Source organism: Tamandua tetradactyla, chromosome 2 (assembly GCF_023851605.1).
Source record: "Tamandua tetradactyla isolate mTamTet1 chromosome 2, mTamTet1.pri, whole genome shotgun sequence".
NCBI lineage: Eukaryota > Metazoa > Chordata > Mammalia > Pilosa > Myrmecophagidae > Tamandua > Tamandua tetradactyla.
Window position 1 is genome coordinate 47,156,822 of NC_135328.1, and position 13,972 is coordinate 47,170,793.

The window sequence follows — 13,972 nt, forward strand, 5'->3', positions numbered from 1 at the left end:
TAATAAATTATGGGAAAACCAGAAATACTATGCAGCCATTGTTTTTCTTAAAGAATGAAAATAATTATGAACAGATATGGAAAGCTCTGCAACATTTCTTGTTAAGTGAAAAAAACTAAAATAAAAACACTGTTTATAGCATGCTACTACATATAACAAAGAAGACTAAAGACTGTACTTTTGTACTGGCTTATACATGTATGAAAAATTCTTTTAGAAGGATAAACAAGAAACAAACAATAGTGACAAGATATAGAGTGAAATGGGGACTAGGTGTGGGAAAGATATTTCATAATATACCTTTTTGAAATTTTCAACTGTTTTCAACTTTGTGCATATAATATGAACACAAAAAAATTAAACAAATAATTAAGATACATGAGAAATTTCTTCAAATCAAAGGGAGTAAGTTGAATAATGTTAAGGAGTGATGCTTGGATAAGACTGCTTAAAGAATTCTTCCACACTGTAGAGGTAACCTCATGCATCTGCAGCAGAAAATAAGCAGGTTCCTGACCTCTTCTGCCTTGAGGTAATACAACAACCTGAATTTAAGTTTTGTTCCTTATGGGGCAAAGGGGACAGAAGTCACAGTTCACCACTCATCCAAGATGGAAGTCTAATAATAGGAGACCCATCCCATTAAGTTGGAATCCCATAGGGCTCTAACCGCAGTGTAAAGATGAATCAAAAATAAACGTGACACCTCTCCTTTCCCTATTCTTACTCCCCACCCCCACCAACCCAGAGGACTACAAGAAAAGTTTTCTTGGTGCTGAGTAGAACAGAGGGGGAAAAGAAGTCTACCCATGAGGGTTGCAACTAAAAGCCAGTCCAAATTCTTGCATGTTCGCCGCCCAAATTCTATTACCAAGGTGATCCCAAAACTGGTCCAAAATTGGTAGTACCTCCAGGTATATGACAGAAATATATGCAGAATCTCTCTGGATGAAGTACCTTTATCCAAGTGTTCAATTATTTTCCCACAAATAATTCTAAGGACAATGAGAAGAAAACAGTAAAAAATAATCAAATATACAGGGATAAAAACAAGGAATGGAGTCTTTAAACACCAAAAGGAGATTTCAGATATAAAAATTATCAGGTATAGATTATAAAATAAGTAAGTATGCTTAAGTTTAAAGAAATAAAAGACAAGCTTAAAAGAAGAAAACAGGAAGCTATAAAAAAGTGGCATGGAATATTTGAAAAAGAACCAAATACGATTTCTAGAAATGAAAATACTACAACCAATAGAAAAATGGAAAAGATAAATTTATTAGAAAACTAGAAATAGCTGAAGAGAGAATTTGAGAATTAAAAGATAGACCATAATCCCAGAGAACCTCTTTTGTTGCTCAGATGTGGTCTATCTCTCTCTCAGCCACACAGCAAGCAAACTCACTGCCCTCACCCTCTCTACATGTGACATGGCTCCCAGGGGTATAAACCTCCCTGGCAATGTGGGACAGAAATCCTAGAATAAGCTGGGACTCAGCATCAAGGGATTGAGAAAAGCTTCTGGACTGAAAGGGGGAAGAGAAAAATGAGACAAAATAGTCAGTGGCTGAGATATTTCAAATGGAGTCGAGAAGTTATCCTGGAGGTTATCCTTACGCATTATATAGATATCCGCTTTTTAGTTTAAGATGTATTAGAGAGGCTAGAGGAAGTGCCTGAAACTGTAGAGCTGTGTTCCTGTAGTCATATTTCTTGAAGATGATTGTATAACGATATAACTTTCTCAATATGACTGTGTGATTGTGAAAACCTTGTGTCTGATGGTCCTTTTATCTATGGTATGGAGAGATGAGTAAAACATAGGGAGTAAAATAAATAAATAATAGGGGGAACAAATGTTAAAATACATTTAGTAGATTGATATTCTAGTGATGCATGAAAGGGAGTGATGAGGGGTATAGAAGAAAATAGGGAAACAAAGACTAAAATATTTTGGGTAGATGGAAATACAAGCAACCAATGAGAGGAAGGGGTAAGGGGTATGGTATGTATGAGATTTTTCGCTTTTTTCTTTTTATTTTTCTTTCTGAATTGATGCAAGTATTCTAAGAAATGATCATGGTGATGAACATACAACTACGTGATGCTATTGTGAGTTATTGATTATATACCAAGAATGGAATGATCATATGGTAAGAACATTCATTTTTGTATGTGGTTATGTTTAAAAATAAATAAATAAATAAAAAATAGGGTGGGCGATGGTGGCTCAGCAGGCAGAGTTCTCGCCTGTCATGCCAGAGACCCAGGTTTAATTCCCAGTGCCTGCCCATGCAAAAATAAATAAATAAATAATAGGGGGAACAAATACTAAAGTAGACTGAAATACTAGTGATCCAAGATGGTGTCTTAGTGAGGTGTGGAACTTAGTTCATCCTCCAGAGCAGCTAGTAAATACCCAGGAACAGTACAGAACAACTGCTGGGGCCACATCAGTGACCAGACACACAGCGTACACCAGTCTGGATAAGCTGGACCAGCGGTGATCCCACCCAGAACTGAGGGTTCCCCAAGCCACTGAGGCCGGCAACCCTCCTTCACAGGCTGTTTCCCAGAGGGGAAAGAAAAGGGACTTACTAGCAACAAGGGGCTGAGCACAGCCAAGCTCCAATTGTGGAATTAATTAACAAATTCTGACTACTAAAGATAGACCCCCAGTTCAGCTGTACTGGAGTAAAAGCTGAGGTTGCTGTTTTTTCGCCCTGGCGCAGAGGGGGCAGGGCTGATGGAAAACAAAACAAAAAATACTGAGGTTTTTCTGGATTGGACAGTACAAAGTACTTGAAAGTGTCTGGGAAGTGAAGGAAAGGAAGGGACATAAAGGATCTAGAGATATACAAAGCAACATACCAACTTAAGTTCTTGATTGACAAACCCAAATCCTGCTCTGAAAAGGGTTTTTTTTTTCTTTTTTGTGGCTGCTTCTAGGCTTGACTGCTCTTTGGATACAACTGCCCGAGGCAAGGGCTGAATTAAGCTTGTCTGAGAGACAAAGAGTCTGGTCAGGTGAAAGGAATTAATTCCTTGGAGGTTCTGCCTTCACCAGGAGAGGGGTGTGGTCCAGGACAGGTGGAATCCTTCCCTCAAGGAATTCAGACCCCTGAGTCTGGAAAAGTGAAGTGATTAAAGGCAGCCTACAATCTCTCCTCTGTCTCAACAATGCCCCCAGCAAGGAGAGTCTGCTGAGGTTAAAGGTTCCGCATCACCTTATACTGGTGGGATCCACAGGCAGAAAAGTGCCACATACTGGGTAGGATAGGAAAAACAGAGTTTAGAGGTTTCATAGGAAAGTCTTTCAACCTGCTGGGTCTCACCCTCAGGGAAAACTGACATAAGTGACTCTTTCCTCCTGAGAGGAAGCCAGTCTGGTCTGGGAAAATCTGGCTGGGTCTATAATACCTAAGTAGACCCACCTAAGGAAAAAAAAAAGGCACCATACAGGCAGGGCAAGAAACAAGAAAACAAGAACTGAAAAATTCTGATCTGTTACACAAAATCTAAACTAGAGGTCTAGAATAAGCTGAACTGAATGTCACAGAACAGATAGACAACAAATCCATCCAGCAAGAAAATCCTAGGTAAAAAAGTGAAAACAATCTTCAGACTAAATTAATTAAGCAAATTAAATGCCTAGATGCCAGCAAAAAATAACAACTCATACTAGGAAAATTGAAGATATGGCCCAGTCAAAGGAATAAACCAACAATTCAAATGAGATACAGGAGTTGAAACAATTCAGGATGTTTGAAAAGACATTGAAAATCTCAACAAAAATCAAATCTATGAAATAAGGGAGGATATAAACAAGGTAAGAGATAAACAAAAAGAAGAAACTGAAAGTTTGAAAAAACAAATCACAGAACTATGGGAATGAAAGGCATGGTAGAAGAGATGAAAAAAACACTGGAAACCTACAATGTCAGATTTCAAGAGACAGAAGATAGGATTAGTGAACTGGAGGACAGGACATCTGAAATCTGACAAACAAAAGAAAATAAAGGGAAAAGAATGGAAAAATATGAGCATGGACTCAGGGAACTGAATGACAACATGCAGCACATGAATATACATGCTGTGGGTGTCCCAGAAGTAGAAGAGAAGGGAAAAGGAGGAGAAAAACGAATGGAAGAAATCATCACTGAAAATTTCCCAACTCCTATTAAAGACGTAAAATTACAGATCCAAGAAGTGCAGCCTACCCCAAACAGAATAGATCCAAATAGATGTACTCCAAGACATTTACTAATCAGAATGTCAGATGTCAAAGAGAAAAACAGAATTTTGAAAGCAGCAAGACAAAAGCAATCCATCACATACAACGGAAGCCCTATAAGACTATGCATAGATTTCTCAGCAGAAACCATGGAGGCGAGAAGACAGTGGTATGATTTATTTAAAATACTAAAAGAGAAAAACTGCCAGCCAAGAATTCCATATCCACATTTCCCAGTGCCTGCCCATGCAAAAAAAAAAAAAAAAAAAGCCAGCAAATTGTCCTTCACAAATGAAGGAGAAATTAAAACATTTTCAGACAAAAAGTCACTGAGATATTTTGAAATACTAGTGATCAATGAAAGGGAGTAGTAAGGGGTATAGGAAAAAAATAGTAGGAACAAAGGTTAAAATATATCGGGTAGATGGAAATATTACTGGTCAATTTGAGGGCAGGATAAGGGGTATGGTGTGTTTGAGTTTTTTCCTTTTTATTTCTTTTTCCACAGTGATGCAAGTGTTCTAAGAAATGATCATAGTGATGAATACACAACTACGTGATGATATTGTTAGCCATTGACTGTTCACCAAATATGCAATGTTCATGTTTTACGTTGTTTTGTTTTCTCAATAAAAAAAATATATATACAAAAGACAGACCTTAAGAATTTATCCAAATCTCAACCAGAGAAACAAAAGATGGAAAATACTAAAGAAGAGAGGGTAAGAGATGTGGAAGACAGTGAGAATATCTAGTATATGCTTAATCAGAGTGCTAGAAAGAGATGTGAGAGAAGATGGGGCACAACCAATATCTGAACAGATAATGGCTCAGAATTTTCCAGAAGTAATGAAAGATTCCAATTAACCAATTAAAAAAATCCAACAAATCCCAACAATATAAATATAAAAATATAAAAAATCAAACAGGTATATCATAGTACAACTGCAGACTACTAAAAACTAAGAGAAAGCTTTCCACAGCAGCAAGAAAGAAACGGAATGAAAGCTGACTGGCTGGAAAACTCTTGTATAACTTACCCTTGTTACTCGAAAGTCAATGTTTGAACATCCTGCAGAAATCTGCAAGCAGCAGTCAAATATGTCAGAATGAGGATGTTTACATAAATATGCCTGTTTTGACAAAATGAGAGTCTTTTTCACTGGCAGAGATCCAGCTCCATCATAAATATGTACATGCTTGAAAGGATTTTTCTTTCAAAGAAAAGAAGGGTTTCTCAAAACAACTAAGGGCATTCTGTCCTACCCTGCCAACTATTACCATTACTACATTTCAGCTCGCTTCTTCTACCTCTAATGGAAATTTGAGAGTCAATATTTGGACAATGCTCATTACATAGGTTTTGCTGTTTCTATGATTCTCTTTCTCTGAAATGAGGCTCAGACTAGCATGCAAAACTCCTCTTTTCCTAAGTGTGGAAAGAACCTGGGCTTAGGAATGAAAGACCTATGCTGACACGAATTAGGCAAATTACTGAACTTCCATAGGTAGTTTCCTCATCTATAAAACAAGGACAACAATGTCTACTTTCATTTATTCAATCAGTACCTATTTATTATGTGTGAGGTGTGGGGACATAAATATATACGTATATATGTGCATATATAATATAAATATGTGTATACACATACACACACTTTTGGTAAAACAAATGATAATACTGGTAGTCAGATCTTTACATTCTAGGCAGGAGAATGGTTGAGTTTTCTCTGGTAAATATGACTTAGGCAAAATAATGAGCTAAAAAATGTAAGTGGTAGCCTCTGGGAAGAGGCAAATGGGGTAGGGCAAGGGAGGAGAAGACTGCTATTTTTATTAACAAATCTCATGAAATATTTTGATTGAGTAGTTCTCATCCTAACAGCACACTGGAATTAACTTTTAAAATTAACGATGCCTTGGCCCCCGGGGATAAGTCTGGTGCTGGCAATGTGGGATCAACAATGCCTTTTGGACAAAGTGGGGGAAAGAGGTGTAATAAAATAAGACATCAGTGACCAAAAGAGATCAAATGGAGTCAAGAAGCTATTTTGGAGACTACTCGTATGGAAGCTTCAGTTAGATAGTGCTGATTGCCATGGTTTGCTAAACCCCAACCAACATCACTCCTGCTGACTCTTGAGAACACCTAGAGTTTGAACTGAGAATCTATAAAGGTTTCATGCACTAAGCTTGCTTTCCTGGAACCCTGAATTCCCAGAGGGTTCCTAGATCCGATAATTCTGAAACCCAGGGGACCAGCATCTCAAAGATTATCAATTAACTGCACCCCCCTATTCTTGAGTGTCAGTACCCCTTCTAAACATGAAAAGGTCAGAATGGGCATTACCTAAAGATCCTTACAGATTCAGAGAAGGATCAAAGGAGAAGGAGGGGATACAACAGAGAGAACATGCCAGATGAGCACAAAGAAATATATTAATATTTCTTATAGCTTCCACTGTTTAGAAACAGCTAGAAGGAAAACTCTGAGATGGAGAAAATGTAGCCCATGGCAAACTCTGGAATCTGCTCTATACTACTTGTTGAAGTGTGTTTTGAAAATTATTGCTATTTTCTTTCTTTTCTTTGTATATTTATTTTATAATAAAAAAATGTTAAAAAAAAATTGATGCCTGAGACCAGCTCCAGGTCAAGCAATAAAGAATTGCTAGGGGTGGGACCTAGGTACTCGTAGTTTTTAAAAATGCTCAAATGTTTCTGATACACAAAAAGAGTTGAAAATTACAGTACTAAACTATATGCATGAGCTACTATCATGAAAATAAAAAGTGATATTTATATAAAAAATTCATATGAAACATTTATGTTTAAATGAAGAAACATTTAGGAAATACATACATGTTTGTAAAACATTAGTTATATGAAACATATACAACAAAGTAGGTACCTAAGAAATAATGGATCTGTCCCCTAGGTCTTCTCCTTTTTCATTAGAAACTTACAAAATGGTAGCTTAGGACTTCTTTGCACATTTGAAAAGTAAACATTGGACACTTTCATATGTTACCATAGAGAAATGTATAGTTGATTTAGATGCATTAAATGACACTTTTTTTTTTCCTTTTTTGGGTGTTTATATCTATATTCATGAGTAGACTAGGTCTGTAATTTTTCTTTCATGTACTGTCCTGGTATGGTTTTGATAGCCATATGTTCTTTTTTTTTCAATTAGAAAAGTTGTAGGTTTACTGAAAAATCATGGAGAAAATACCAAATTCCCATATACCACACCTATTATTAACACCAAGCATTAGTGTGGTACATTAAACAAGTGATAAAAGAAGATTATTGTAAGATACTTAATAGTCTGTGTAAAGGCCTAATAAGTCTACTGCATATGGGCTCTCCATTTCATTTCTGAAAACCAGTATATTGTGGGCAATTTCATTTTATAGTGCAGTTATAAAGTATGTCCCATCAAAGCAAACACACACACAAAATATTTTATTATTCTGTATCTGTCCTGGGTATCGGAATGCTGAAATCTAGAATTAGAACATGATGCATAATTAAGTAAATATGTTTCTGGTTATGTACAATGATTTTTCTTTTTTTTGTAGGCTGTATGGCGGGGTCACATTTCATTATTTTTCTAAGAAGCATCCCATTATAACAGAACCATTTGTTGAATTTTTGTTTGTGTGTTTTGCTTGCTTTTTTGTTTTGGGGACAGGGCATGGACAGAGAATTGAACCCAGGTCTCCCATATGGAAGGTAAGAACTTTACCATTGAACTATCCTTGCACCCCTGCACAATGATGTTTAAAAATCAGCATCCCATGATGATATGTTAGCCCATGACAAACTCTGGGATTTGTCCTGTAAAACTTGTTGAAAAGTGCTTTGAAAATTATTGCTTTTTTCTTTCTTTGCTTTGTATATATGTTACACTATACAATTAAAAAGAAAGTTAAAAAAATAATAGGGGGGATAAGGGGCAAAATAATTGAGTAGATTCAAATACTAGTGATCAATGAGACGGAGGTGTAAGGGGTATGGGATATATGAGATTTTTGTTGTTGTTTGTTTTTTTGGGGGGGGGAGGTGCATGGTCTGGGAAGTGAACTCTGGTCTCCCACATGGAAGGCGAGCATTCTACCACTGAACCACTGAGTTTTTAATTTTTTCTTTTTATTTCTTTTTTCTTGAGTGATGCAAGTGTTCTAAAAATGATCATGGTGATGAATACATAACTATGTAATGATATTGCGAGCCACTGATTGTATGCTGTGAATGGACTGTATGTGTGTGAAGATCTCTCAGTAAAAAATATATTTTAAACAGTGTGGACAACCAAAGCTATAGGCAGAGCCCCCAGCCTTGGCGTTTGTTTATATGAAACTTAACCCCGCAAAGGATAGGTCAAGTCTACTTAAAATTTAGGCCTAAGAGTCACCCCCAAGAGAGCCTCTTTTGTTGCTCAGATGTGGCCCCTCTCTACAGCCAACACAACGAGCAATCTCACCACCCTACCCTTCTCTACGTGGGACATGACTCCCAGGGGTGTGGACCTTCCTAGCAACGTGGGACAGTGATCTTGGAATGAGCGGAGACTCAGCATCAAGGGATTGACAAAAACTCTAGAATGAGCTGAGACCCAGCATCTAGGGATTGAGAAAACCTTCTCGACCAAAAGGGGGAAGAGTGAAATGAGACAAAGTGTCAATGGCTGAGAGATTCCAAACAGAGTCGAGAGGTTATCCTGGAGGTTATTTTTATGCATCAAGTAGATATCATCTTGTTATTCAAGATGTAATGGAGAGGCTGGAGGGAACTGCCTGAAAATGTAGAGCTGTGTTCCAGTAGCCATGTTTCTTGATGATGATTGTATAATGATATAGCTTTCACAATGTGACTGTGTGATTGTGAAAACCTTATGTCTGATGTTCCTTTTATCTATGCTCATCAACAGATGAGTAGAATATATGGAATAAAAATAAATAATAGGGGGAACAAATGTTAAAATAAATTTAGTTTGAAATGCTAATGATCAATGAAAGTGAGGGGTAAGGGGTATGGTATGTAAAATTCTTTTTTCCCTGTTTTTGTTTTATTTTTCTGTTGTCTTTTTATGTCTTTTTCTGAATTGATGCAAATGTATGGGAAATGATCATGATGATGAATATGCAACTATGAGATGATATTGTGAATTGCTGAGTGTATGTGTTCGGAATGTTTGTGCTTCTTGTAATTTTTTTTAATTAATAAAAAATTTAAAAATATATATATATATTTTTAAAAAAAGGTCATAGCATGACAAACTCTGAGATCTGTCCTGTAACTACTTTTTGAAGAGCGCTTTGAAAAGTACTACTTTTTCCTTTCTTTCTTTTGTGTACATGTTATATTTATACAATAAAAAAGTTCAAAAAAAATTAGCATCCCCAAACTCATTTTACATCAAAACAACAGTCTGGAAATAGTTAAAATATACAATGAATGATATTCTTGGGATTATATAATATGGTATCCAACAAAGTGAGAAAAACTGATTGTTAGTATTAAAAATATATACAGGTAACTTTATGAGTAATCAACAGCTGTAATATTAAACTTGACAATAAAGGTACCAGGAAATCTGCTAAAAAATCTAAGATGGGACAGATGCTCTTGGAATTCAGAATTCAATCTTTATAAAATGATACTAAACATGAAAACTGGTTGGAAGATATAAAATATTTGGTGTCAGCTCTTTTGGCTCCAAGATATCTCCATTGCTCTCCTAAAATGAATCTAATAATGTCTGCTTTTCCATCTGATTGCAAATATGAATACACATAATAGAAATAGTTCTAAGTGGCAGATCTGCTTATCCAACATATTTCTGAACATACTGTTCATAATATTCCAATTAGATGAACTATTCCAATGAGACACAAAAGACCTAAAGATTCTGCTCGCATTTTCTGTAAATTACTGTAGTTTGAATTCTAATATCCAAGTTTAAAGTGTTTTACTCTTGATATTCTCTACAGAACCACTGAAAACCATTGTTTCAACAGCAAAATGTAAAACAGAATTCTAAAGTAAGATCACTGTTATTTATTTTATCATTCAGGGCCATCTTTTCCCTCTACTATCACCACCTTTAAAAAAAAATTAAGTCCATCTAAAACTAGATATTAATAGTCAAAGACTATTACTCAAAATTTCACATAAACTAAAACGGCTCAGTGTGTAGAAGGGGTAAAAGTTTGAAAAACAGAAAACAAAAGCAATCCATATGTCCCTCCCATCAGAGATCTTGGAAATCTTGATTATTTTTTTTCCTGCAGAAGAATGTAATACTTTCCACTGAGGGTCCATTCATGTATTTTCTTGTTTCTATTCACAGCACCAAATCCTAACTAACACACACAACCTCAAAAGAAAAGAAAGACTAACTCCAATCGCATAAAATGAAATAAAATAAAGCAAAACAAAAAGGCACATGTTTACAGTGGATATTGTCAGGTTGGTGTCATAATGACTAACATGTGCGATAGCACTCTTGGAACTCACCTTATATGCAACACTGTTGGATGAATCCACAATGATAAACAGGGGCTTCCTTGTGAAAGGATAGAGATCTCCAGGATGAAGGCTAAGAAAACAAAAACAATGAAAAATTGTATAATTATATCATCCAAGGGTCAGAAATCTTATTCCTTCAGTTTGGTCTTATTGTATATCCTTTTTTAATCAAATTATCACAATGATTAATTAAGCAAAGGAATTTTGTATTTTAATTTTGTATTAAAAAAAAGTCTGTATTTACCAGGATAGCCTTAGAGTAATTTTATTTGGAAAAAAAAAACAGTTAAAAGATATTAATATGTATCATGTGCTGACACAATTTTTCATTTATGTAGATATTTATCATTTCCTCCAATAATGTACAATTTGGCTCACTGATGTATCCCAATAATTGAATAAATGCTTGATATATAATGGATACTCAGTAAAATATATGTTCAATAAATGAGTATCAGGCCCAAATTCTAATTTCTTAGCATAGTCAGAGACTGAAATACTGCTAGAATCCAAACAAGTGTTAATAGTAGTCTAGAGGGCAATTTTCTGCTACTAGGGAAAAAGTCTCCATTTCATTTAATACTTTAAAACAGAGAGCTTTAATTTTTATAATAGGGGAACAATGAATACATACCAGTGCATTTCTTTGTGGGACTGATTTCGCTTGTGGATGGCATCTCCATTTATAATATCCCGGTTGCTATTGGTAAGAACACCTCCAAAATCATAAGGACCTATAAAAACAAAGGGAAGAATCCTAGATGTCAATTGGAGAGTGACACTGATCCTGTCAATACAAAGGTATTGTGTGAATATTTCATTGACAAATAAAGAAGACATTAGGAAACATTTTCATTATTTTAAAATTTAATTTTTAATTTGAGGGATCATTTAAATGATTTCAGTACGTTATTTCAACATTTTAAAAAATCATTTAATTATTCATTTCTGCTTCAGACAGACTGAAGAAGAATCTACTACATTCCATTATACTGGGTAACAAAAGGGATGGAAAATATGGGCTATTCAAAGTGATCTTTGTATTTCAAGAAAAATAACCTCAGGTTTAACAAAATTATTTAAATAAGCACATTACAGAATGAAATCTTACTCAGTAATCTCATATATATAATTTTAACTAGATATTGTAATATTTAGGGCAAAATTTGAATGGAATCTGAAAATTCTCACTGATAACTTCATTTTTAAGAAAAGTGTTGCCAAATTTCAGTGTGTGCAAAATCTATTATCATTACTATTACATCAATCACTTCCATTCCAGTTTTGAGGTTAACCTTTTCCCAATGGACCTATCTCTTAACTAAACTCTTATCTAAATGGAATAGCAACTATGGGATGTTTGGAGAAATATCTCCTAAGGGACAATTCGGTTTGTATTTATTGAAAACTCTGAAAAAAGCATAACAAGAGGCTAACATACTAAGCTAGGGCCCAGAAAACCTGATTTAGCAATGTATGTTAGAAGACATAGAAATAATTATTTATAAGTAAAATTATTGACTTTTTTACTATCACTCTTTATTTTAAGCATATTTTATTCCTAACAAAATCACAGCAATAAAGACTACAGAGATTTTGTTTTGTTTTGTTTTCAGCTTAACATTTTAATATCTGTAGGTCATGCAAGGAAGATGACAGGGACATGCACTATATAAAGGAATGCAGATTTCAACAAACAGATGAGGAGGAAATGTTAAAGACATTAAGAAAAAAAATTTTCTCGGACAGAAATTAATTGCCTTATTTTCATCCAAGTTATTCATATATTCTGACCGATTTCGGGACTCATTCTGGACAGTTTAAAGTTTTTATTCTGAAATACCTTCCCTATATTCCACACGTTGAATCCATGAAAACAATATCAAGAAAGGACAGAACCAATAAAATCATGCTAAAGACTTGAGCTTTCAGTTACACAAGTGCACTGATTTCTACAAAGACTTTCAGCCATCACGTAGCCACTGACCAGATTTCCTAATGCACTAAAGGTTCAGAAAACTTCAATGATGTGAAGTAGGCAATTAGGTGTGGTTATTTTAACATTCTTTACGACATCCAAACACCAAATTCCTTATGTAAAATACACTTTTGGCAAATTTGAAAGTGAGTCAAACATTTAATAGAGGAATTTTTGGATGATTTAAGGACTTCGGTGAATAAAACTTCAGCAAATAAAACAGACTAGGGACTCTATAATTAAAAATTGAAGAAATAGACTATGTTTCAAAATTGGAAGTCCCTCTAGAAAGCCTGAGATGGTCTGTGGACTAAAAGCCATCGTCTTGTAGAAAATAAAGAGAATTCAAGCCCTGCTCATGACAGGGAGCATTCCTTTATTGTACCTTCACTATCAGAACGACCTGTGGGGAAAACGCCAGTGGCTGACAGGTAAATCAGAAGCACACTATTGGCAGGCAGCTCCTGAAATTAAAGAATATCACATATACAAAATAACAAATAGGAAAAACAGTAGTTTTATTTAATTCAAGATATTTTAAAGCTGTGGGAAAACAAAAACCTAATTTAACACATTGTTGTCTTTTCCAAGAGAAAATTCACTCCTGCTGGCTTTTACAACACTCTATACAGCAGACATTCAATATAAATCTGTAATTCATAATTATTACCAAAAGCTGTGAAGATCGTCTGAATTTCAAAAACCCCATCATTTAAAGAAATTACTAAAGTACTTTATTAATAAATACCTAGAGGGAGGAGAACAATTAATCAATATTCCCATTAGCTAATAGTGAGGAGCATTCATATCATAAACAATTTCCATTCAAAAATGGATATTAGGATACTTATTCTAAAGGTACTTTTTCATTTTAATATTCTACTTAAATTCTTGACTCAAATGTTCAGAGAAGAGTGACTCTCAGATTCCATTTCGGGCATACTTTTCCAATATAAAAAAAAATATTGGCTCACACGTACCTTAAAAGATGCTGCTAAGAATGTGTATAGTTGGCTGAAGGTTGGTTTGTAGAGCAAATACTTGTGGGGATTTTCTCGTCTAGTAGGCTTGTCAGTTGATTCCTATATTTACACACCGAAAACAACATACATACAAGTTGTATGTGACATATGTCTCAATGCCTATTTTCACTATTCTCTAAATCAAGTAACTTTCTTTTCACTCAAAGCTACTATTGTTATGTTTATCTATTTCTCCAGTGC

The 13,972-nt window shown here is 35.0% G+C and overlaps 1 protein-coding gene across 1 annotated transcript in view; it reads right to left on the reverse strand.

Moving 5' to 3' along the window:
• SCAI (suppressor of cancer cell invasion) overlaps positions 1-13,972 on the reverse strand; it is a 224,139-nt gene that overhangs the window by 69,281 nt on the left and 140,886 nt on the right. Inside the window, exons 11-14 of the mRNA XM_077144797.1 lie at positions 13,730-13,831; positions 13,135-13,213; positions 11,406-11,505; positions 10,760-10,841 (exon numbers count right to left, since the gene is read on the reverse strand). Coding sequence (XP_077000912.1) covers positions 10,760-10,841; positions 11,406-11,505; positions 13,135-13,213; positions 13,730-13,831 — 363 coding nt within the window. The remainder of the gene's footprint in view (positions 1-10,759; positions 10,842-11,405; positions 11,506-13,134; positions 13,214-13,729; positions 13,832-13,972) is intronic.